Consider the following 22,323-nt stretch of genomic DNA (forward strand, 5'->3'; position numbering starts at 1 on the left):
AAGGAAAAGGCGAAATATTCAAAAGATTTGTACAACTTTTGTAGAAAGGTAATGGCGAACCTTTAATTGGCGAATACATTACACTATATGTATACCGAACGAACTTTCCTATTTTAAAGAGCAAAACAAAACGCTCGAATTTGTAAACTGATGCAATTTTATTTGCGACTGTCGAATATGCCCTTTATTAATAATAATAACTGACGGCCGTTTATGCTTTGTTCTTTGAGCTCACGGTAAATTAATACGTTTTATATAAACTACATATAATGTGTGTATGTGTATGTGTATATATATATATATATATATATAGTTTCTCGCACACGTGATAAAAATAAAAGAAAGATAGTTGATAGGAATTTTCTAAAGAAACGACGTTATCATGTTTAATACTTTTTCCGTCGATTTATTTGCACAATCAGAATTTATATGACGCATATAATATAAATAAAGCACGAATGGGCGTAAATGAAACGCAGTGGTGGGATAGATAATTAATTGATATGCGAAAACAATAAAGAGAACGACTAGAACTAGAACGAAGAGATCGAGAAAAATATATAAAATATAAAAATAGTCGAATTATGCATAGTGAGTCATCCTTGAAGTAACTATAGAAAATGTCGGTAAGTTACCAAACGTGTAAAAAATACTTCTTCATTATCTATACTTATTTTCTTTTTTTTCTTGTTCCAATAAAAATACATATGTTCATCTAGAAACGATATTCGATTAGCCAAGAGAAACTATTCTTTTTGCAAAGATAAAGAAACTTGGACAGTAGCGATGACGATTTCCATGTCTTGTTGTTAAAAATAGCATGACTTCTTAAACGAAGATTTCTACTTCAAAGAAACACTATTCCATGGCAACAAGTTTAAAAGATCTAAAAAAACATAGCACGTTTGAAATGATCGCTTCCAAAGTTCACAAAATTGTAACTTTTTGAAATAACGTTGAAAAATCTACCAAAAAGTAAAAATATAAGCCTGATTTAAAAACATAATCTTTCGTCGAGTGATCTTGAAATTGATTTTAAACGTTAAAAACATTAAATAGTTCTCATTAAAAATTAATCTGTTTTTAAATCTAATTATTTAATTATTTAAACTTAAATTATTCATACTTATTTACTTATATTTTTTATTTTTTATAACTACGATAAAATCTACTTTCTTTTTCTTTTCTCACATAATTCCTATACCATTAAAGGGAATAAACACATGTAGCTTGATAAAAAAGAATAAATTTGATGTCGATGTTTTCAATGAATCGTTATCGTATCGACATGGCATTCACGTAGTAACGATCATTCATTTAATCCACAACACACGTCCACTCCTCATGGACTTCATTTTTCCTGTGAAAAAAAAAAAGCAAAAAAAAATAAAAGACGCGTACTGAAAAGCATTTCCACTTGATTAAAAGCATCGGGAAACGTGTCGTAGCGGTCAATATGGCGAACAGCAATGTTTTACATGGCTCATACATAGTATCCACGTTTCTATACGTAAATACTTACACAGACATTTATTCGCGTCTAAATAGTAACGTGCATCCAGATGCGAGATACAAGATTCGTATCTACTTGATTGTATCTCAAAACATTCAGTGGTATCTCAAACGCATTCTCCGTTGAAATATGTACATAAGCTACCTTCAAAAGGGAGACGTTTATTGAATTAACCAATTACTTCTCCAAACCCATTCGAGTGAATCTCAAAGTGCAAAAGGGTATGTCGACATTGAGACCGCTCTTAATTCAATATAGAGAGAAAGAGAAAGAACGCGGAAACGCGTCAGGTGTTTCAGTAGAGATCTCTGCCAGTGAAAGAAGCAACCGAGCTAACCAAACGTCTTTATCAATTAAAGAGTTGCACTTACAAATCAAAAACGGAGTATAAATCTATCAACAACATCATTTTCTTATCAGTGAACGTAAGCGAGCAAATGGAAGAGCGAAAAGTCGATCGTCGAGAAGAGAGAGGAAAAAAGAATGAAGAGGAAGGGGTGGGGGCACGTGTAGAAGGATGAACAGAAAAGACGGAAGAAAGTTTATGAGCATATCGCGCTGCCAAGAGACAAGAAATCAGTACTCGAAAGAAAGAAAAAGACAAAATATACACAGCGTGTTTACGAATACATATAGATATATATATATATATACATATATATGTATATATGCATATACGAGAAAAATGAGAAGAGAAAGAAAAAAAACAAGTCAACGTCGAATCCATCCTAGCAGCCGTTCGTCTTTCGTTCTCGATACGACACGACGTTCACGAAGTTGAGACCACAAAGAAGAATAACGAGGTCGAGGAAAACACCTAAGTCTCTTCCTTTTTTCCTTCTCCGCACAGTCATACGCCGTAGCCGTAGTTTTCCACGCGAGGAGTCACGTGCCTGTTCTTTTTTCTTTCTTTCCATCCGTCGATGATCCCCTCCTCTCAAGACGATCCTTCAAGAGCCTCGCGATTCGCTAAAGTCACGGTTAAACCTTCCAACTTCGAGCCGATACGAGATTTTTGATTTACCTGGTACTAACTTTTATTATTTTCCTTTCTTATCGTTTTATTCTTATGCTTTCTTTCTTTTTATATTTATATCTACATGTTCTTTTTTCTTTTCTTTTTCTTTTTTTCTTTTTTTTTCTTTTGTCTGAATAATTTTATATGCGTATGTATTTGACATCGTTGCCATATTGAAATGCCAACTGTAAATGTTTGATATATGAATATGATTAACAAAGAGATTTCAATATTTTAGCATGATCCATTACCTCGTAATCTCTATAGAATTTTCTAAGTGAATATTTTATCAATTTACAACTTATACTTCGAATAAATGGTACAAAAAATAAATTTATCTTGGAATTGTTTGAATCGATAATAAGCGTGAAAGAAAACGCAAAGATTGCGATGTACATTATCAATACGATAGAAATTTTCTCTTATATAAGATATACTTCGAAAATCGAAATCTTATCGTATTGTAAAGGTTCGAGCAAACTGTGAGATGACGTAAAGAAAACACAAACTCGTGTCAGTAAAAATAAAGGTTTCTTCCTAGAATTCTTCCACCTTCTTTCGTTTCTTTGTCTCTAACGCCTCAAATTTCCAGTTCCGTACTTTCGGATTATCTCGGCCAAACCAGCTGTTCTCTTACGGATTTTCGTCTGCAGTTTGCAGACATACATATGTATATATGTACATACTTCGAACGTTTCCACGTAACAAAATACTAAACCTTAGCCAACCCCGATCGACACATATTCCCAAGAGTATTGATTTGTATAATTTATCGATAAACTTGCGTTACGATCGTGACACATGCGAGAACCAAAATCTTATGAAAATTTATCGAAAATACGATCTTGAGAATTCAACCTATCTGTCGAAAACAATTAATCAGAATGTTTCGTATTTACTATTATACCTTTCGATTAGTTACATAGATTGAAGGCTCATCGTTCATTCTCTTCTCAACGTGTTTGTCACTATCTATATGATTTTCTATTCCGTTTATTAAATAATTCGCTAAAAAGGAAAACATTACGAGCGCAATAAATGATATGCACTATGCGTACACATGTAGTTTGACATTACAAAGTGAAGCAAACATTTACTTGACACTTGCTAATATACAGCGAGAAACGAGCTTTCTCAAAGCATGATTCTTGATAATCACTAGTGATATTTTGTGTATGTCGTGCAGTAACGCATTTCTTTTGCTAATACAAACTGGTTCAAGGGAAAAAAAACAAATAATAAGTAACGAGTGAACGATAACACTATAGCATTTACGTTTACTGAAAGATTCTAATATGCATAAAGTTACAATATGTTATACATACACACAAATACTTTTGATCCATGTTCATAAAAGAATATGTTGATCTAAGCGCTATTCGTTAATTAATTTTTCTATTAGCAATTTGTTATGTCGTTATATTATTGTTATTATTTTCAATTTAACAATTATTATCGATCATTGATAAAAAGTTTGTTATTGATTTTCCTTCCAGAAAAAAAAATTTCGATTTATATCATTCGAAGAACACAATATCTGGTATAATGCGTAATGAAAACGTGACTTAACTATGATGATTCACATTGTTTTAAGTATTTCTCGATTATTTGTTATCGCGAGTCCATTGCGAACTGTTTTCATCATAGAAATTTATTGAAAATACTCTAGAATTTCTCTATCGCTCAATATCTCGTCTATATGGGGAGATCTGTTGCTGACATTTTACATTTTCTATATAAATGTACGAAATGTAAGAAACGCAAGAGAGAAAGAGAGAGAGAGAGAGATGATATTCCTTTCGGTATTGATACTTTTCGATTTAAACTGATATTTTCATGAAGTAAAATCATTCGTATAGCTATTATCTAATGCAGAAACGTAGAAATTTTTCGTCGAGAGAGAAATGATTTTTTTTTAATTTTGTTATTCAATTTAATTCTCCTTGAATATTCGTACTCTTTCAATGTTAACCAATGTGTACATCTCGAATGAGTAATATATAAATACAAATTCTTTCTTTGTGATGAGACAGAAGTATCGTGACTCTTGCAATCTAACGATCCACGAATAAACAGCAGATAATTTCAATATGGTGGGAACTAGAATTTATAAAGGAGAAAGAAAAAAAAGAGATGAGATACGATTGGCAATACGAATCAGGCTTACACGTTTCTAATCTAATGCTAGGAACTTTGTCGAAATAGACATACATTGTTTCACGAACAATGCATATAAATTCCTACACTTACTAGTCACTGAAACAAATCATATTAGATGAATATTCTTGTTAATTTCTGTTATCAGATTCAGTTTTATAATGTACGACAAAATAAGCTAAATTTTATGCAAAAATATAAGATAACCGGTATCTGCTTGTGTACACTATCATCAATCCTTTTCCCGTCGGTTACGTTCGAGAATCTGTTATAAGAGTTTAAAAGTTAATTTAAATCGTATCAATATCATTATTAATATATATAAATATAAATATATATATATATATATATATAAATATATATAAAATACGTTATTAATTACCGACAGTATAATAATTACGTTATATACTCGTATAAGATCCCAAATAATAACAAATTCTATTGGATTATCTGACACGATTGATTTTTTTTTTGTACTTATCACAAATAGATAATATATAACGTATCTATTTACTAGTTGGAGAAAGATAATAAAAAATTAGTTAAGAAGAAAAATCTCAAGAAAGATAGTTGAGGTAAAACCATGCAAGACTAGACCCACGAACGTCGTTGCGATCACTTTTGTATCAGTAGAATCGAATGACGTCAGATAGATCACGTGATTAAGAGATTTAACGCGCATGCTTAGATCGATGGGCGGTTCGCTCGCTAATCTTAACACGTGCGTTCAATTCTGTTCACCCTTCAGTAACGTTCGTGAAACTGATAAGTGACAGTACACATTTATTCGGGCCATTACCTGCAGCTTGGAGAAAGAGCGAGAGAGAGAGAAAGAGAGAGAGAGAGAGAGAGAGAGAGAGAGAGAGAGAGAGAAAGAGAGAGAGAGAGAGAGAGAGGGAAGAGAAAAGAAGTAAGTATACTTGAGACGGCGGAGAAAACGGAGAAATCGGACGGTGTGTCGCGCTAAATATCGCTTTGGCGTATAATCGACGTTTAGAAGGATCGAGAATTCGCTTTCCGCGTAGGCGGAAATCGCCAGGTACAAATACGGAAGGCGCGTTCAAGCGAACGAACGTTTCGCTTTCCTCGTAACGACACGACCACGTGTAACCACGATGACGGCATTGCTATTTTCTACGATAGTATTACAACAAGAACTTGATTTTATGCGCGCGAACATCATCATCCTTTTCTTCTTGACATTGTCGTTCTCGTTGGCTTCGTTGCCAACAATGATATCGAGAGCGCAATCCAGATATATACGCAAGGATCTTTTCTTTTTTTTTTTCTTTCTTTTGTTTATCGTCGATAGAAAAACGTACAGAAGTATTTACAAGAGATAACAACGAATAAACGTCATTTTTCACTTCGTAATCGGAAAGAACTAGATTTCTTTTGTTTTTTTCTTTAACTTTCACTTTTTTTATTCTCCCGAGCTTTTGTCTATCTTTTCCTTTTGTTTTATCAAATAGCATTACATTACCGATTATCGTGCTTAGTTATCGTCCAGGAAACATCGACGATCGGTGGATATAGAAAACTTCGTCGTTTACCTTAATTGTACGTTGTAAGTCATAAATTGTGTTTTTGTTCTTGTAGTGATCGTACGAGAAAAGAGCCTGTTGAAATTCGATTGACCTTGTCGATGTATGTTTGTTGACGCTCTTCTATGTACAGAGCCAAATGTCGCGCCCTTGTAGAAAAACCCAATGATTCCACGAATCACGTCGAATTAGATATAGACGGAAAGCATGTTCTGACTCTCTCGTAGTGTCCGTTATATTAATTTTAATTGGATTTATATGTTGTTTTATCTTTCACGTAAGTGAAGGATATTATATTAAACTATATTCGTCGTGTCTTTGGAAATAATATTTTTCGAAATACGTGCTTCTTTGTTACTTTTTCTGAAAGTTTGGTTTTAGTTTAATTCTTCTATGTTTAAAAAAAATATCGTCCTATTACAATATATAGAAAATGGTGCGAGAAGGAATTTAACTTTATTATTTGTTTCAGGTAAATTATAAACTTTGAAAATATGGTGGTTTCAACTATAACAGAAAATGGAACAACAAACGGGGAACAATCTTCCTTAACAATGGGTATTGCGCCTGGGGATTATCGTTTAGTTGGTTGGGATATGGATACTACTGGTAAAAAATTGACAGATGAAATTTGTCAAATTGCTGGATACACACCTAGTTCTGCTTACTCTCAATATGTAATGCCTTACAAGGATCTTAATCCTCCTGCTATCAAGCGGCATAACATGAGAGTTGTAACTGTTGGAAAATATCGTATGCTTAAAAACAGTAAAACTAACAAGGTAGATTCTTATAAGTATTCTAAAAAGAATATTTATTTATTGATTCCTTTATTGTTTTGTTGAAAAGTAAACTTGACACCTTCTTTTAGGTGTTAAAAACTAAGAGCGAAGTGTCTGCATTAACAGACTTTTTAACTTGGTTGGAGTCTGTCAAGGGAGATGCAGCAGATGGAGTTATATTGCTTTATCATGAACCGCGTAAGGTTATTCCTGCTATGGTACTTGAATCTTTGCAAAGGTATAATCTTGTGGAAAGATTTAAACAAACTGTTAGAGGTTTTGCTAATGGTTTCAATATTGCCGAGGCCAAATGTACAAATTCTGTACATACATTTTCTCTACGTACTCTGTCACGTACATTACTTAAGAGGGTAAGACTATTAATAATATTAAAATATATGGTAATTTTTAAAATAATAATTAAATTGAAGATAAAATAAGACTTAATATACTTTTTTAATAGACAGAAGAATTAGATAATGCAAAAGATAGAGCATATCTGGCCTTACAAGTTTTACAACATATTAGTCTGCAAGAAAATACAAAGGTAGGCGAAACAAGTGGAAGTGGCGATAGTGATACAGCTATGAAAAGTACAATCGAATTTATTCAACCGTTCGTACAACCCATCCATATTGAAGAAGAAGAGCGTGCAAGTAAGTATTTAAAAATACAACGACACGTTGTTTTATACGTTACATAAATTAAACATAAAACTGCACAGAACTGAAAGTGGTATTCGAACGGCAAAACAGTCTGAGACCAATTTTTGGTCCATTGTTTAAAGCAAGTCGCAAGGAACGCCAACACGCGAGTCCTTTACGTCGACTATTGGCTGAAGCTGGTATAGAGTATTCGCAGTTACAGGTTAGTACATATTGGGTTGTCTGGAAAGTTCGTGCCGATTTTGCCCTTATGCCACCTACCAAAAATCGCTATATTGTTATCATATAACATTACATATTTATTTCTTTAATTTATATCAGGAAGCATGGTCTAATGGTCAGAAACAAGGTCTAGAGAAATTAATAAAAGAAAAGCTAACTGCAGCAGAAGACAAAAAAATAGAGGATCTGATAAAAGTTTTGGAAAGTTATTTTGATCCTGAGAAAAATTCAAAAGCTAAAATGAGGCACGAAAAGAAAGAGACGAAGTCAGAATCTTCAAAGATCATAGATGATAGAGAAAATAACAATAAGTGTGACTCAGGTACTGAAACTCCTGATACTACATCAAGTTCTCCTATCAATACAAAATTAGAACTACCAGAAATTGATAAACTCTCATTGGAAAACTAAATCTTGACACGTTGAAGTATATTGGTTAATAGAATCTAGCACTTTGAAAATAGTTTGTCAAATCAATATATGATTGACTTTAACTCTTCAAAGTATTAGATTCAAAGATAAAATAGATTCATAACTGTTAATGTTCAATGTGCCTTAAGAAAAATGAAAGTTACAATTTCATATTATTATTTTTTTTTTATTTGTTATGATGAAAAAAGAGCTATGTCCCTGCGGGATATATCGTTGCAGTCGACTAATATAAGTATGTAATCAACAAATTAATTATTTTTAGTTTGTTTTGCCATGATTGTTATTTAATATTCACTTCGTTGAAGTTTATCCCTGAATTTTATATAATTTTTTTACTTAATCATAAGATCGATTAAAATTCTAATAAGGATAAGATCGTTCACAGAGGACTGATCAATATGTAAGATGAACGACATTCAAACGATAACAGATTATTAAACAAATTAGAATAGAATGACTTTTGTTTTGTTCTTTTTTTTTTTTTTTTTTTTTTTTATATATATATACTTCAGAGGAAGTAGAGTTAGAATTTATGTTTATCAACAAACTAAAAACCGAAAATATAGAGTTTATTTTTTCCTAACATCATGAAAATTTATTTTATCTAAATACGATTCACGGTTGTTCTTACTTATATGTTCAGATATCTCATTGTATTATTATTACATAATAAAGATTTAAACTTAAGACTTGTACTTCAGGCGTCGTTTTAATGAACACTTTTCCTCGAACGGGACCTTCCCATTTTTTATCGTAATATACGGAAAAATACAAAGTAATTTCTTAGAACGATATGGTACACGCGAGATAAGCTTCCGGATAACGGACTTAGGGGAGGGGAGATAAAAAAGTAATTCGATCATTTCCATCGTGATTTTAAAGTAAGAAATTCAACATTAATTCTCCTTTGGCCGGCAACGAAAATGAACAGAAAAGCAAATTAAATATGCGAATATTTTTCGCAACGAAGCGTTGTATCCGCTATTGTAAATTTCCATAAAGCATGTCGATATGCTTCGAGGCGTAAATAAAACGAATTATTTTTATTATTTATTCAATTACAAAACTTTTTTGATAAATTCAAAACCTTTGAGTGAAAACTTTATATTCGATAAAGAATAAAATTTGAACTATTTTCACGTGTCTTAAAAAATTGATCTTATAGATAAATATCAATATACAGAATAATGCTCATATTTATGCTGGGACAAAAATAAAGTATAAATTTAGTTTTTTTCCTGGCTTCGATCTACGTATCTATTCATTTAGTTTATCAAAACACGTATTTATATAAAATCGAATTAAAAAACGCGTTTGTCTTTCGTTTTAAGTAACATATTGATAACCTCAAAATTCAATCAAAAGAGTATGGATAATTTTGAAAAAAATTTAATTCCTCCAATAATTCGAATCTTAACGAAAACAACAAATTATATTTATAAGAAAATAAAATGGAATCTGCTCGAATGTAACACCCATTCGATTCGGTAGAAGTTTTCATAAGAGATTACGTTGGAAGTAGAAGTTTACATATACAAGTATAGAAAGTTGTGGCGCCACTTTTGAAAAGGAACGAACGAAAGTCACGAAACTCGCGAAATACGTAAGATATACACGAATGGTTGGTAGGAAACTCTGTTCGTTATCGTCTCGAAGCACTCGTCGGCCTCGTTTCTGTCATTATCGTCCGCTATGGTCTGTAACGTGAAAGAGCGAATCGCTGCGTAACGTGCGGCCAACAGCAATAATTATATCATTAATCTTAAACACTAGCAACGTCGGCTAGTTCGTGTAAAGTGGCATCCGTATTATATATATGTATATACATATATATATATATATATATATATATATATATATATATATATAAAATAGGAAGCGTGTGTTGTGTATGTGGCTGTAAGGAAAAACGCCACACGTCACAATTTCAAAAGATTTGACTTAATAGGGTATTAATTGAGTTATAGAACATAGAACTTGTGTTTATCTGAAAAAAATGCATGAAAATAAATTTTATATATCAAAAAAATAAATCCAATTTAACAGAAGTCTGATAAGAAGAATTAAAGAATTTATTATTTAGAATTTTAAATAATTACAAGTATCTCGAAAGTGAAAATATGTGATACGAGGAGTATTCTTTACAATCATATATACATATATATATACATAGCCATTGCTGCAATCATGATGATTTGCGAATAAATTCTGAGGACGATGATAGAAGACTGAGACTTGCAGGAAAGTCAAGAATTCATTGCAAAAAGTCTTTATGCTAGCCGACCGCACCCCGTTAACGCTGAGAATTGCTTTCGTTTCGCGCGAATCGCTTCACGGAAGCAGATGCTTCCGAGCGGACGAATTTGAGAGGGAAAAAAAACTATACCCCAAGATCTATACTTTAGTTATCTTTTAATAAGATGAACGTTTTTCCCAAAAGAGAAATGGCTTCTCTGGAATGGAATTAATGTGTTCGTTCATTTTTATTTCTCCTCTTTTCTTCTAGGTTGTATTTTGTCAAATATTTTTCAAAAAATCACATAATAAACGTTAAAGATCGTAGACAAGAATTTGTACTTTAAATAAATATTCGAATCCTAAGGCAAACATATTAGAAATGTTCATTTTGATATTTCGATAAAAAAGCATTAATTAATGGTTAGAGACATGATTGTATATTTCATTTTCTTTTTGAAAAAACGTCTGTTTTTATATCCATCGATGATTTATACTTACAAAACATATTCCATTCTATTATCGATTTCATTTAAAACTTGGACGCATATATATTTCTTTTGTCAGGGACTTCCTTTCGAACAAAACGTGAATTCTATTTCCGCTGTATCGATATGTAGTGCCTAGAAGCGACTATAAAATAAATATTGTTTCTTTTTACTTTTCTGTACTTCTAAAAAACAAAAACAAAAAACAAGAGAAACAAGATTTAAAAGTATTCACCGATAACATCATATATTCTCATATATAATCGGAAAGATATTCAAGTATAAAATCGATTCTACCCGTGTCAAATGATTTCGTATTGGTATTTTTATCTTACTTATTCGTATAGTTGTCATTTTAAATTATTATTGCGTAATATCGCACGATATGTACGGCATCTTGGATACATGTATGACACAGGTGCGTAATTATTAAATGATAAATGCCAGGAACGGAATGAAGCGTACAGCGCGTTTCGAATTCTCATGAAATATTTATATGAATTACACGCGACATTTTTCCTAGAAAATAATTTAACGCTACGTCGTAAAGTGATCCCTTATAAACTGACTAAAAATACATGATTGCATGCGTTTTATTAGTGGCGCATGCATAAAAAACTGAGATATATACATATCTTTGAAAAAATGTCGAAAAAGAATAATAAAGAAAGAGAAGGTCGATCGATTAATTTCCCTGTTATCTTTCCGTTGCGTTTTCATATTTGGTATATCTAAAGTAGTATATATAAACGTAGACATTAGAAGAAGTAAAATAATGAAGATGAAAAAGCAAAATTAATAGAACGTTCTACCTCAATTACAATCTTAATAATGACGGATAAACCACTATCTATCTCGTAATATTTTTCATAACGGGACGTCTCATTATTTTTCTTCGGGAGAAATAACGATATAAAAAAAGAAATATATTTTCTCTAAATGCATACACATACACAATATATATATATATATATATATATATATATATATATATATATATATGTATATATATGTATCCTATATATATGATATAATTATAATATATATATACAGAACTGTTGGTCGTCCTTTCCATCTCGAAGGTAACATTGCTAAGATAGAATGACCTAGTTGCGTCATTCAACCCTCTGCATCGAAGATTATGTAACACGTTAATCCATAACGACGAATCTCCTCTCCACTCGGATTACAAACACCCTTGTGACTCGGTGTATGTATGGATGGATATGTGAATACTTACATATATCTATGTATACAAATGCACGTGTATAAGTGCGATAACGTATATGTATAATATATATACGTTCTTGTACAAGTTATACCTATTACATAAGGTAATATAAACGGCACGTGCGCGCATGGCAGACGTTACAGAAAATAACGGAAAGGTAATCCAGCGGAACGTTCTGCGGATTAGAGTGCGTGACATCGTAGAGCATGCTTAAGCGCGCGAGTTCCTATCAGTCACTCAGTCAGTGACAAGTACAGCAAGGGACCGGGACAAATCTCAAATTATTCTTCCTCTTTTCGACGAGAAGACCGAGTCTTTCTATTTTTCTTTTCCTTCTTTCTTTTTTTTTCTTTTTTTGTCACACCATCTGGCGCCATGGAAAAGAACCGAAACGATCTTGGTTTTGTTTCTGTTTCTTTCTTTTCCTTTCTTCTTCTTTCTTTCTTTTATATTACTTTTGTCTTGAAATAAAAAAGAAGGCGGCTTGAAATAGTTTCAAAATCATCATTATTTATTTTGCACAACGTTATAAAAAGCAATATTATTTTATTGCTAACATTTCCTGAGAATTCAATAAACTTTCGATATATTCTGAATAACTTTTTTCAAAAGACATCTTTTATATTTCATGTTTTTTCTTACAAACACCTGTGGATATTCGAAATTCATTTCGTAAGCGTGAAAGCATTTAAAAAATGTTTCTTTCGTTCATGACGACGATGACGAAGAAGGATTCAAGTAACACACGTACAAAGATATATACATACATATATACACCTTGCACTAAAATCGTTCGAAAAAATCGAAAAAAAATGCATGCATAAATGCATAGACTCAAACGATTATATTTCCGGTACATATTTTTCTTTAATCGAAGAGACTACGACTCTGACCTAAAATTTACGCTGCAGAGAAGTCAGTAACCGGTTAAACAATTCCCCTATTATGCATACCATCAGATTCACGTTATGTTCCTTGATCCGTTGAGTTCGTGGCACCTCCCAGAACGGAAACCTTTTCTAGCACTGATCATCGTTATTTTATTTCTTTGAAATCGAACGGACGTAGAATCACGTTTCTTCGTAATAAAGAATCGATAATTATTATAATTTACTACCTATCGTTACGATAAAATTAAGGTTACAAATAGTAATATAGAAGATTATGTAGATAGGTATATTTATTTTTCATGATTAGTCTTACGAATATTCCTTCATACTTTCTAATATTTTTTCTTTTGATCTTCTATCTTTATATTAAATTATTTCGTAAATTTTGCAAATATATATAAAATTATTAATTTAAAGATATCGTTTGAAAAAATTTTCATGAAATTTTTTGAGGGAATAATTTTGGAATACGTTTGTAAACTAGACTCACGTCCTTGAGGAGATCATTTGTCGCCCTTAAAGAAAACGGTTGGTCAGAAGTGAAGATACAATGGCGACGTTACGGGGGCATCTCATGGCTTAAAGAGAAGGAGAACGAAGAGGAGGCAAAGGATGGTCGTTAGTGGAGGCACCGGGCATGCATTAACAGTACTCCGGATGGTCCGGTGATTCTCCGGTTCCATGACTTTCTCTCCCGCCTACCTATGAAGGAAGACAAGGTAGAAACAGAAGAAGAAGGAGAAGAAGAAGAAGAAACAGAAGAAGAAGAAAAGAAAAAGGAGAAGAGTCCATAGTACTGGCGTTACTGGAGACGCCTCGGGGGGAGAATTCTTGCGCATTCTCAACATCGACTTAAGACTTCAGTCCGTCGTGAACCTTCTGCTAAATTGCGTCACCCCAAAAGGGCCGACAACATTGATTCTTCTTTCGGTTTATCTTCGTGAACTTGGATAAACTATACTTGCGTGAGACTAAATCAGTGGACAAGGATTTAACAAACGACGTCAGACATTCACGAGGAGACGTGGAGATAGATTTATTGACGACAAGATCATCATTGTCATTATCTCCGCCATTATGTGCCGAATCCTCGGAATTCTTGCGTTATTTTCCACGGTGGGTGAAAAGAGACGGCTAGATACTATATCAAGAAAAATTTACAAACATTTGGTTCACATCGAGTTCTTCATTATATTAACAAAATTCATAACAAATATCACCTAAGTTTTGTATTAAGTCAAATTTTTCCTACAAAAAATTAAAGGGAGGTTAACGTTCCTGAATTTTTTTTCTTCATTAACGCAAGAAGCGTTTAGATAACTCCAGATGCGATTCTTACGAATGAACTCAACTTCATTCAAAATATTGATAAAAAATACATTTAAAATAAAAAACTAACATAATAGATCCAAAATTATATTAACTATACTTCTTGCTTGATTTATAACTTTAAGATATAAATCTCTAAGATAAAAAGAAAGGATCATTTTCTTGATTATTTTATTTCATCTTTCTCATAGAAGGAAATATCTTATTCCTTAAACAAGAATTTCGTTCCATTTTATTGATTAATGATTTCCACATAACTTTCTTAATAATCTTTTTAATAGAGATCATTAAATCATAACTCACATCTGATTTCTTATTATCGTTATCCTGTCGCGAGTTTATATATATATGTATATATATATAGGTACGATATCTACAAAATGAATTATAAATCTTTTATTTCGTTCGTAAAATCGGACGAGAAGTCAATGGTTCTCTTTTGTGCATCCACGCAACAGATACGGGAAATGCATTTTATGTTATACTACTATCATCATTACCACTACTATGGTTAAATTGCCACCGAAGCATGCCGGCAAGAATATACTATCAAACACAAGATTTCGCGCATCGGTTCATTTTAATTTTTCAATGCAAGCAAAATCTCTTATCGTATATTTAAAAAATCCTTTGAAAAAGAAAGGAACTTATCGCAAGAAGAAGAAAAAATGCATTATTTTTTTTTTTCTTTTTTTTTAGGAAAACAAAAATATATGACGGAGCGTAAAGTTTCTTGCAAAAATAATTTCCTAAGTTTCGGAACAATAGAAAAACCGTTTTTATACGGCCATCGCGTTAAAAGACACGGTGAAAAGGATATTTATGTCGAAAGAATAAAGAAAAGAAAAGACCTTCAATGTCAGCAGGAAAAGAGATAGAGAAAAAAAAAGAAAGAAAGAAAAGGATAGAAAGACGTTCCTGATGGGTTACATCGTACAACGATGCTTTTACATTGTCCCTCAATACAAATTGCATACCACGTGGGGCATTAATAGACGAGGGATATGAGTGAAAGCATAGAATTATTAGTAAAGGAAGAAAAAAGATAGAAAAACGGGAAGAAAGAATGCTAGAGAGATAGGTAGAAATAGATATCGCGTATGAATGCTTCCTGATGTGAAAAATGATGGGGGGAGGAGAGCGAGGAAAAAAAAATTGACGATGTCGTAAAAGAGTAGGTCACAGTTGTGTATTTTGAACGGAGAAAATAAAATCCACTTGCCCCAGAGGCAATTTCGGTGACCGGTCCTCGGCCGTTTCGCGTGGCGGATTTCGACCGTTTCTTCTTTCCCGTTACTTTTATATCCATCGATCGAACAAACGCAAGTACGTTTGTCGTTGTTGATATGTAAGAAAGAGAGAGAAAAAGAAAGAATCTTTATTTCATACTAGCTATTCATACACAAGTGTACCAGGAGTCATTAACCTTAGAAGAATGATAAAACATACATTTTTGATGAGAATTTTTTATTTTCGGGAATCAATCGAGAAAACGTTTTAGAAGTTAATACATTTTGGATTTCAATTAATATAAAAGAAAATGTCTCTCTCTCTCTCTCTCTCTCTCTCTCTCTCTCTTTCTCTCTCTCTCTCTCTCTTCGGTCATCGTTTAAACAATAATATTAATTTGACTTTGTAACTTTTGTCCTTGGAAACGATATTTGTAGGACAATAAAATTGATGACGATAAAATTAGCGTGATGTTTTCTCTCTGTTTTATTTACTTAGTTCTTTTTCTTATTTTTTTTTTTTTTTAGTTTATTCAAAGAGAACGGAATTCTTTCTCTTTCTTACGAATTTATTTACATTATAAACATGACAATCAATATAATACGTTTTTATTATACTATTATGGATTAATATCACTTGACATCATATTGATTTTCTGTAAACCCTCGCGAAATATTTTGTATCGCCCGGCTTTAATATGTTGTCGATTAACAATAAGTTTGTTCGTCTAAATGTAATTCGATTAACCAAGCACTAAATTGAATTGAACTTGGAAATATATCAAAATCATTATCGACTTCATAGTTTCCTTCCGTTACCGTTATGATATTGAAACTGATCGTTCGAATAAATTGATACTAATTGTAAGCATTAAACGGCATAGTAATTTTTTTCTTATCTTACGCTTGTGAATTTGTATCATCGATCATAGGTTTGCATGCGTTTACATATACACGCGTGCTTGCTGTATTCTCGAGGAAATTGTCTTCCTATTTTGCGAACGTTAGCCGTTACCCAAAGTCGATCGTAGCAACACCTGCGTCTCGATAAGCGTTCACTTAAAGGACTAAGTTGTTTGTCGCTCGATTAACGACGTCGGCCAACTAAACTTCGATTTAACGCCACAAATTTGTGCTGAGTATATATGTATGTGTGTATGTATGTATATATGTATGTATGTATGTGTGTACATCGATAGTACTTGTAGATATATACGCAAACCATATTTCTCTTCCGATGTAATCGGTGATTAGCGATCGTTTCTGAAGCATTATTCTGAACATTAGTCTTTAAATGATATATTATATTAGAAAGAGATAAATGAGATAATGTTAGCAGTTAGTAAATATCATCCTAAACGATATCTAATTAAAGTAATGTAATTAAATTTAAAAGTCATTAAGATCTTAAAATAAAATTTATACCGTTCTTATTTCATAACAATATACGCTAACATAAGGCACTTTATCGTGAAACGTGTCAATCCTATTTCAAAATTATTCCAAGAACAGTAATTATTTCATAGATTTGACTTTCATAAACAAATAATACATGCGATAGTACTCATTCATATGGATGTAATAGAAAACTGTTGGTTTGTTTATACGCTTTTCTATACATATACCATAAAAGACATACATATATGGAAATATCTAGGCGTTGGTGTAACCCGTTGACCGGAATTCGATGCTTGCTTTAGAAGGTATGACATAGCCACGAATATCCTGCATTCGTGAGGTCATACTCCACGTACCAATTTGTATCAATATATCGTAGATACTTAAAGTTAACGCTATAATATATCGTAGATAAAATTGAACATTGAAATTATCTTACAAACTATGTAACAATTTCTCCTAAAGCGATATAATCATTATTATAAAAGAACGTAACTTATAAATCGTAAATGAAAATTCAAATAAATATCTACAAATATTCAGATCCAGATTGAGAAATAAAATAGTACAAAACAAAAAGTATATATTATTAGTAGAAGAGAATATTTACACAATGAAAGTGTATTTTGCTTGAATGCGCTGAAAATATAAGAAACGGAATTACGTTAAAAGTTTTAGCATGGTATAATACGTATCTATACATATATTACACGCAACGAATAGTTTTACACGTGCAGTAGAGCGTCTCTTTTTAGATCCGTTACTCGAAATGAAGTACAAGTGCATGCACGTTTTTCGCTCACCTTGGCCCGTCTGCCAGTAGCGCCTGATAGCGTTGTTATAACCTATACGTCATACAGCGCGCAGAGAGAGAGAGAGAGAGAGAGAGAGAGAGAGAGAGAGAGAGAGAGAGACAGATCTACAAAAGTAGTGGGGACGGACCAAGATAGGAACACCGAGAGTGAGAGGTCTATACCACTAGTGGAACGCACGCGCCTAGTCATCGTGAGATTGAAACGATCGGCAGACTATTAAGGAAATTACCATAACTCAAATGACACGTGTCTAGTTAATAACCAATCGACTCGCATGCTATCCTAGAGATTAATAATCTATTCTTCTTTAAATAATTTCACAATTAAATGATAAATCATCGGATTCAAATTTTAGAGAAAAATTGAGGTTTTTAGTTTGGCGCCAATTTTACTCGTATTTGAATCAACTTCGAATTAGATTGTAAAAATCAGATTGATAAAATTAGATTTAAATTAATAATTTTATACATTATAGTAGGATCGATTCTTTCTCTCGTAAGAAAGAAAATATTGTAAATGCAAATATATGAGATATTATAAAAAGAAAAAGAGATAAACAAACCTAAATACGTATGGTAACGTGAAATAAAGCCAATAACGTAGGAACGTTTTTGTGGGTCGAGTATAAAAGCTTTCGAGATTCATTGGGAAGTTCAAAAAGAGTTTCGCCATTAAATATACAATTTTGAAGTGCAACGAGATGTCCCGAGGTGCGGGCCAAGGGAAATTACATAAATATTCATAAAGTGCTTGGAAACAAAATCTGGGAAATAATTTGCCTGTTTCTTTATTTTATTTTCTTTCTTCGATCGTCGTAGGTTACCGTAATCATTGCTCAAGATTACGAGATTTCCGACATTCAATGCAGTGGCGCCGGTTCAGCAGCTGATCTTCTCACAGCGAAAATCAGAAGACCGATCGGCTTCAGAGGAGCTCCGCTATTTGCCGACGATAGATCAGCCAATCCTCTCATCGACATTCATTGCCAAATTAGACCTGATCCTAATGATTCTCAAGAAGACAATTACTTTCTCAAAGTGACGGATTTTTCACGATGCGGTGTTCTCAAAAGAAACGTAAGTCGACGTGAGAGAAATATAAGAAAAGGAAGAGATTTCAAGAAATATTTGTATTTATTAAGATTAAATAATGTTTCTAGAATAAACAAAATATGTATTTGAAAATTATAAACAGAGACATTAATATATTATATCAGAGTATTTTTGGAAATCATTATAAATATTTATTGAGAGAATTGAAAATTTAAATTTTATTTAAGAAAAAGAAATATTGTATTTGTAATATAGATAAAATAGCGTTATTACAGATATAATAAATTGAATAATTACAAACATAAAGGACGAATATTGAAATTAATTATTCGACTAAATATAATTAAATATTCAAGTACATAGTAGTAATTACAAATGTGGAATAAAGATATGACATTAGTGTATAATAAAAATATGACAATAGTGAATATAGTATATGTATCTATTCAGAAAGAATATATATAATTCTCGTAACTTTATTTCTAAAATTTTAGCACTAGAATTTTTAAATAACTCGTAATTCATCTTATTGAAAAATATAAAATTGAAGATAATCATAATTAATCCTATCAAAGTACGCCTTCCTCTTTCTCTCTCTCTCTCTCTCTCTCTTTCTCTCTCTCTCTCTCTCTCTTTCTTTCTCTCTCTTTCTTTCTTTCTTTAAAGAGATTAACTTATCGTGCTTTGATGCGAAACGTCAACTGAAAAAATTCGTTCGTTTTAATTTAATGTCTAACGTCGAACATTATGGTTTTTATTAAAGTTACACGCAATATTATAATCAAAAATATATAATTATTAAAAAGAATAAATAATTGGTGTGCTGATAAGAAATAATATTTCGTTCATAAATTACATATATATGTATAAAATATCGCAAATATAAAATCGTTTGTTATTGTTTTCATAGGGATTTATTCATTTACGGATATGGTTTCCGGCATTTCCTGGTGTCGTAATGCTGGCCGATCAAGAATTGATCCTCATGTGTCGTCCACCTGAGCCCACATTGCTTAGGCACAAAGCGGCTGGTTTTGCTGGTACCTTGTAAGTTAACAACAGGTCAATTTATGTCATCCTCTTTTCTATTGTTGAATTATTAATTACGTTCTAACCAGTAATGTCTTCGCTTCCTATATGATTTATATATTGCAATTAAAGACATAAAACGATACCGTTAATTCAAAATCTATAATAATTAAGATACCAAGATACTGAAAAGAATATAAAACAGAGAAATAATATGAAATAGAAAATTGAATTTTTATCGTTAACTATTTAAAGATAATCGAAAAGATTGCATTATCAAACTATTCGATTATGAAATTTGCATTATACTCTGTATATTATAGTATATTACTCTGATAGGTATATAATACATATATTATAGCGAAGAGCATAAAGTTCGTATATAGTGAATGACTTGATCAACTTGGCAATTAAATAGGATTGCGTGACGTCATTAAATTGCGCATTTATAATGAATTTGCAACAATTGTATTGTTTCGATTACTAACACGTAACACGATAATAAAGTATTGAATTTCTCAGTGAAAATTACTCTTGGACATAACGCCTCAATATCTTATTAATCGTAACTAATCGACGATACGTTATAAAATTACATAATTTTCCGGTGAGAATGATTCGTTAATGATGGGATTACTATATTAGGGTAATTTACCGAAACATTTTGGTCTAGCAAATATGTGAAATATATCTGCGTTAAGTCGACTACGATTAAGTCGAAAAATAATAAATAAGCAAAATAATTAGATACAATAAAATTTAGTTAGAATAGAGTTTCGATGTTTGTTTCAGTCCACATGGTGCTAGAGTATCCGGTGTAGTAGAGGAGACACCAGGTCGCCTAGAATACGAAGTTGCTCTTTATCGTGAAGCTACGGGCAATATATCAGAATCTAGCGGATCCCAAACAGTCGATCAGGCGGTGCCAATAGGTACAAAACTTCAGCTGAGAGCTCGTATCAGTCCTGACAGCGCTTGGGGTTACATAAAACTTCTGGAAGTAACGGTCAGCCCTGATCCTGATCAACCGCATGCCCCAGGGAGCGTCATCCTTGTTAAGGATGGCTGTAGAAATCGAGATTTCGCATCAATCATTCCTCATCAACCGGCAAGGTATCGCGAGAGAAAGAACGAGGTATTTTTGGATTTCGAAGCATTCTTGCTTAGTTCTATGCGAGAACGATCTACCTTATGGATACACTCGCAAATAAAAGCTTGTATGGAACCACAAGATTGTCAACCGGTAAGAACATTTCTTTCTCTTATTTATTTCAAATTCTTTCAATATAGAAGATTGACGTTGTTTCTCAAGCTCCTCTTATAAAACTGTTTAAACAAACGAAAGTGGTAAAAAGATTATAGATATATGTAGTAAAAGGATTATAAATATGGTAAAGGATTATATATAATTTATACATGTCCGATATGTATATCGGATATTTATATAACTTTTTCAATATGTATAGCATACACATATTGAAAAAAATGTAGAGAAGATTTTAAAGAGGCATATATAAATAAGTGTTCGATCTGCATGAAGATTGCGTTAAGATAATAATCATGAATAGATGTTTAAATATAATTTATAGGATTTTTGCTTGGATCTTTTCGAACCGTCGGGTCATGGCAAACGAAAAAAAAGAAATGTCAACGAGAAAGTCGATGGAGCATTTTTGCCTAAGGTCGAACGTCTTATTAAGAGTTACAATGACTCAACGCCTTTTACGAAATTCAAGGAGAACATTGAGTATACCGTCATGATGCCAGACGGTATGAAACATTTGATATTATATATAAGATTATATACATATCAATATTATATGATATAAAAGAAATTAATAATACATTAACATTTTTCGCGTTACAATCGATGTAATTAATGAACTCATTTATCTGCAGATATTTACAACAAAGTTGCAACCGGCTTGGAAGGTAATTGCGGCGGTTTTCTTTACGTGGCTATTGGATTAGGTGCGTTATTAGTTCTATCCGCCTTCATTATGTGTTATTTGGCTTCTCGTCTTCATAATTTATCTTCATCCATCTCGCAAAACAAATCCATTGACGATCTGGTACGAGATAGAGCGAGAAAATATTGTGACGCGACATCAGGATATACTGGACGGTCTACCGTACAATAAAATAAATCTATCTATTTATACTCGATAATGTTTTTGATATAACAGGAAAAAACAAACGTGATGTAGGAATGTTAGAAATCGAATAATGAATACTTAACATTTGACAAGTACTTACATATGTATGCATGCTCGATATGTGTATATTTATCCCAT

At 32.1% G+C, this 22,323-nt stretch overlaps 2 protein-coding genes and 2 long non-coding RNA genes across 10 annotated transcripts; 2 read left to right on the top strand and 2 right to left on the bottom strand.

The window, feature by feature from the left end:
• Window positions 1-2,423: 2,423 nt before the first annotated feature.
• On the bottom strand, window positions 2,424-5,124 carry LOC124951935. The gene is made up of 2 exons (XR_007101766.1): window positions 5,071-5,124; window positions 2,424-4,953 (listed from the first exon to the last, which is right to left on the bottom strand). It is a non-coding gene; the product is annotated as an uncharacterized LOC124951935 (long non-coding RNA).
• Window positions 5,125-5,389: 265 nt separating this feature from the next.
• Window positions 5,390-9,028, top strand: LOC124951933 (maternal protein exuperantia). 4 transcript variants are annotated; one of them, XM_047501070.1, is made up of 6 exons: window positions 5,390-5,598; window positions 6,705-7,014; window positions 7,104-7,385; window positions 7,478-7,670; window positions 7,739-7,881; window positions 8,001-9,028. In XM_047501070.1, exons 2-6 carry the CDS (start codon window positions 6,727-6,729, stop codon window positions 8,310-8,312), a joined length of 1,218 nt encoding a protein of 405 aa, XP_047357026.1. In that variant the 5' UTR covers window positions 5,390-5,598; window positions 6,705-6,726; the 3' UTR covers window positions 8,313-9,028. The 4 variants fall into 4 exon arrangements, with proteins under 4 accessions (XP_047357026.1, XP_047357029.1, XP_047357027.1 ...); XM_047501073.1 differs by lacking the exon at window positions 5,390-5,598 and adding an exon at window positions 5,636-5,727; XM_047501071.1 differs by lacking the exon at window positions 5,390-5,598 and adding an exon at window positions 5,797-6,248.
• A 1,416-nt stretch (window positions 9,029-10,444) lies between these two features.
• On the bottom strand, window positions 10,445-11,607 carry LOC124951936. Its single transcript, XR_007101767.1, has 3 exons — window positions 11,292-11,607; window positions 11,070-11,201; window positions 10,445-10,930 (listed from the first exon to the last, which is right to left on the bottom strand). It is a non-coding gene; the product is annotated as an uncharacterized LOC124951936 (long non-coding RNA).
• Window positions 11,608-12,394: 787 nt separating this feature from the next.
• Window positions 12,395-22,280, top strand: LOC124951932. Of its 4 annotated transcripts, none has more exons than XM_047501066.1 (7): window positions 12,395-12,444; window positions 13,662-14,293; window positions 18,767-19,024; window positions 19,911-20,047; window positions 20,822-21,272; window positions 21,619-21,799; window positions 21,929-22,280. In XM_047501066.1, exons 2-7 carry the CDS (start codon window positions 14,255-14,257, stop codon window positions 22,168-22,170), a joined length of 1,308 nt encoding a protein of 435 aa, XP_047357022.1. In that variant the 5' UTR covers window positions 12,395-12,444; window positions 13,662-14,254; the 3' UTR covers window positions 22,171-22,280. The 4 variants fall into 4 exon arrangements, with proteins under 4 accessions (XP_047357022.1, XP_047357024.1, XP_047357021.1 ...); XM_047501065.1 differs by lacking the exon at window positions 12,395-12,444 and adding an exon at window positions 12,499-13,461; XM_047501067.1 differs by lacking the exon at window positions 12,395-12,444 and adding an exon at window positions 12,499-13,034.
• Window positions 22,281-22,323: the final 43 nt, after the last annotated feature.

This window comes from Vespa velutina, chromosome 9, assembly GCF_912470025.1.
Source record: "Vespa velutina chromosome 9, iVesVel2.1, whole genome shotgun sequence".
In the NCBI taxonomy this organism is placed as follows: Eukaryota; Metazoa; Arthropoda; class Insecta; order Hymenoptera; family Vespidae; genus Vespa; species Vespa velutina.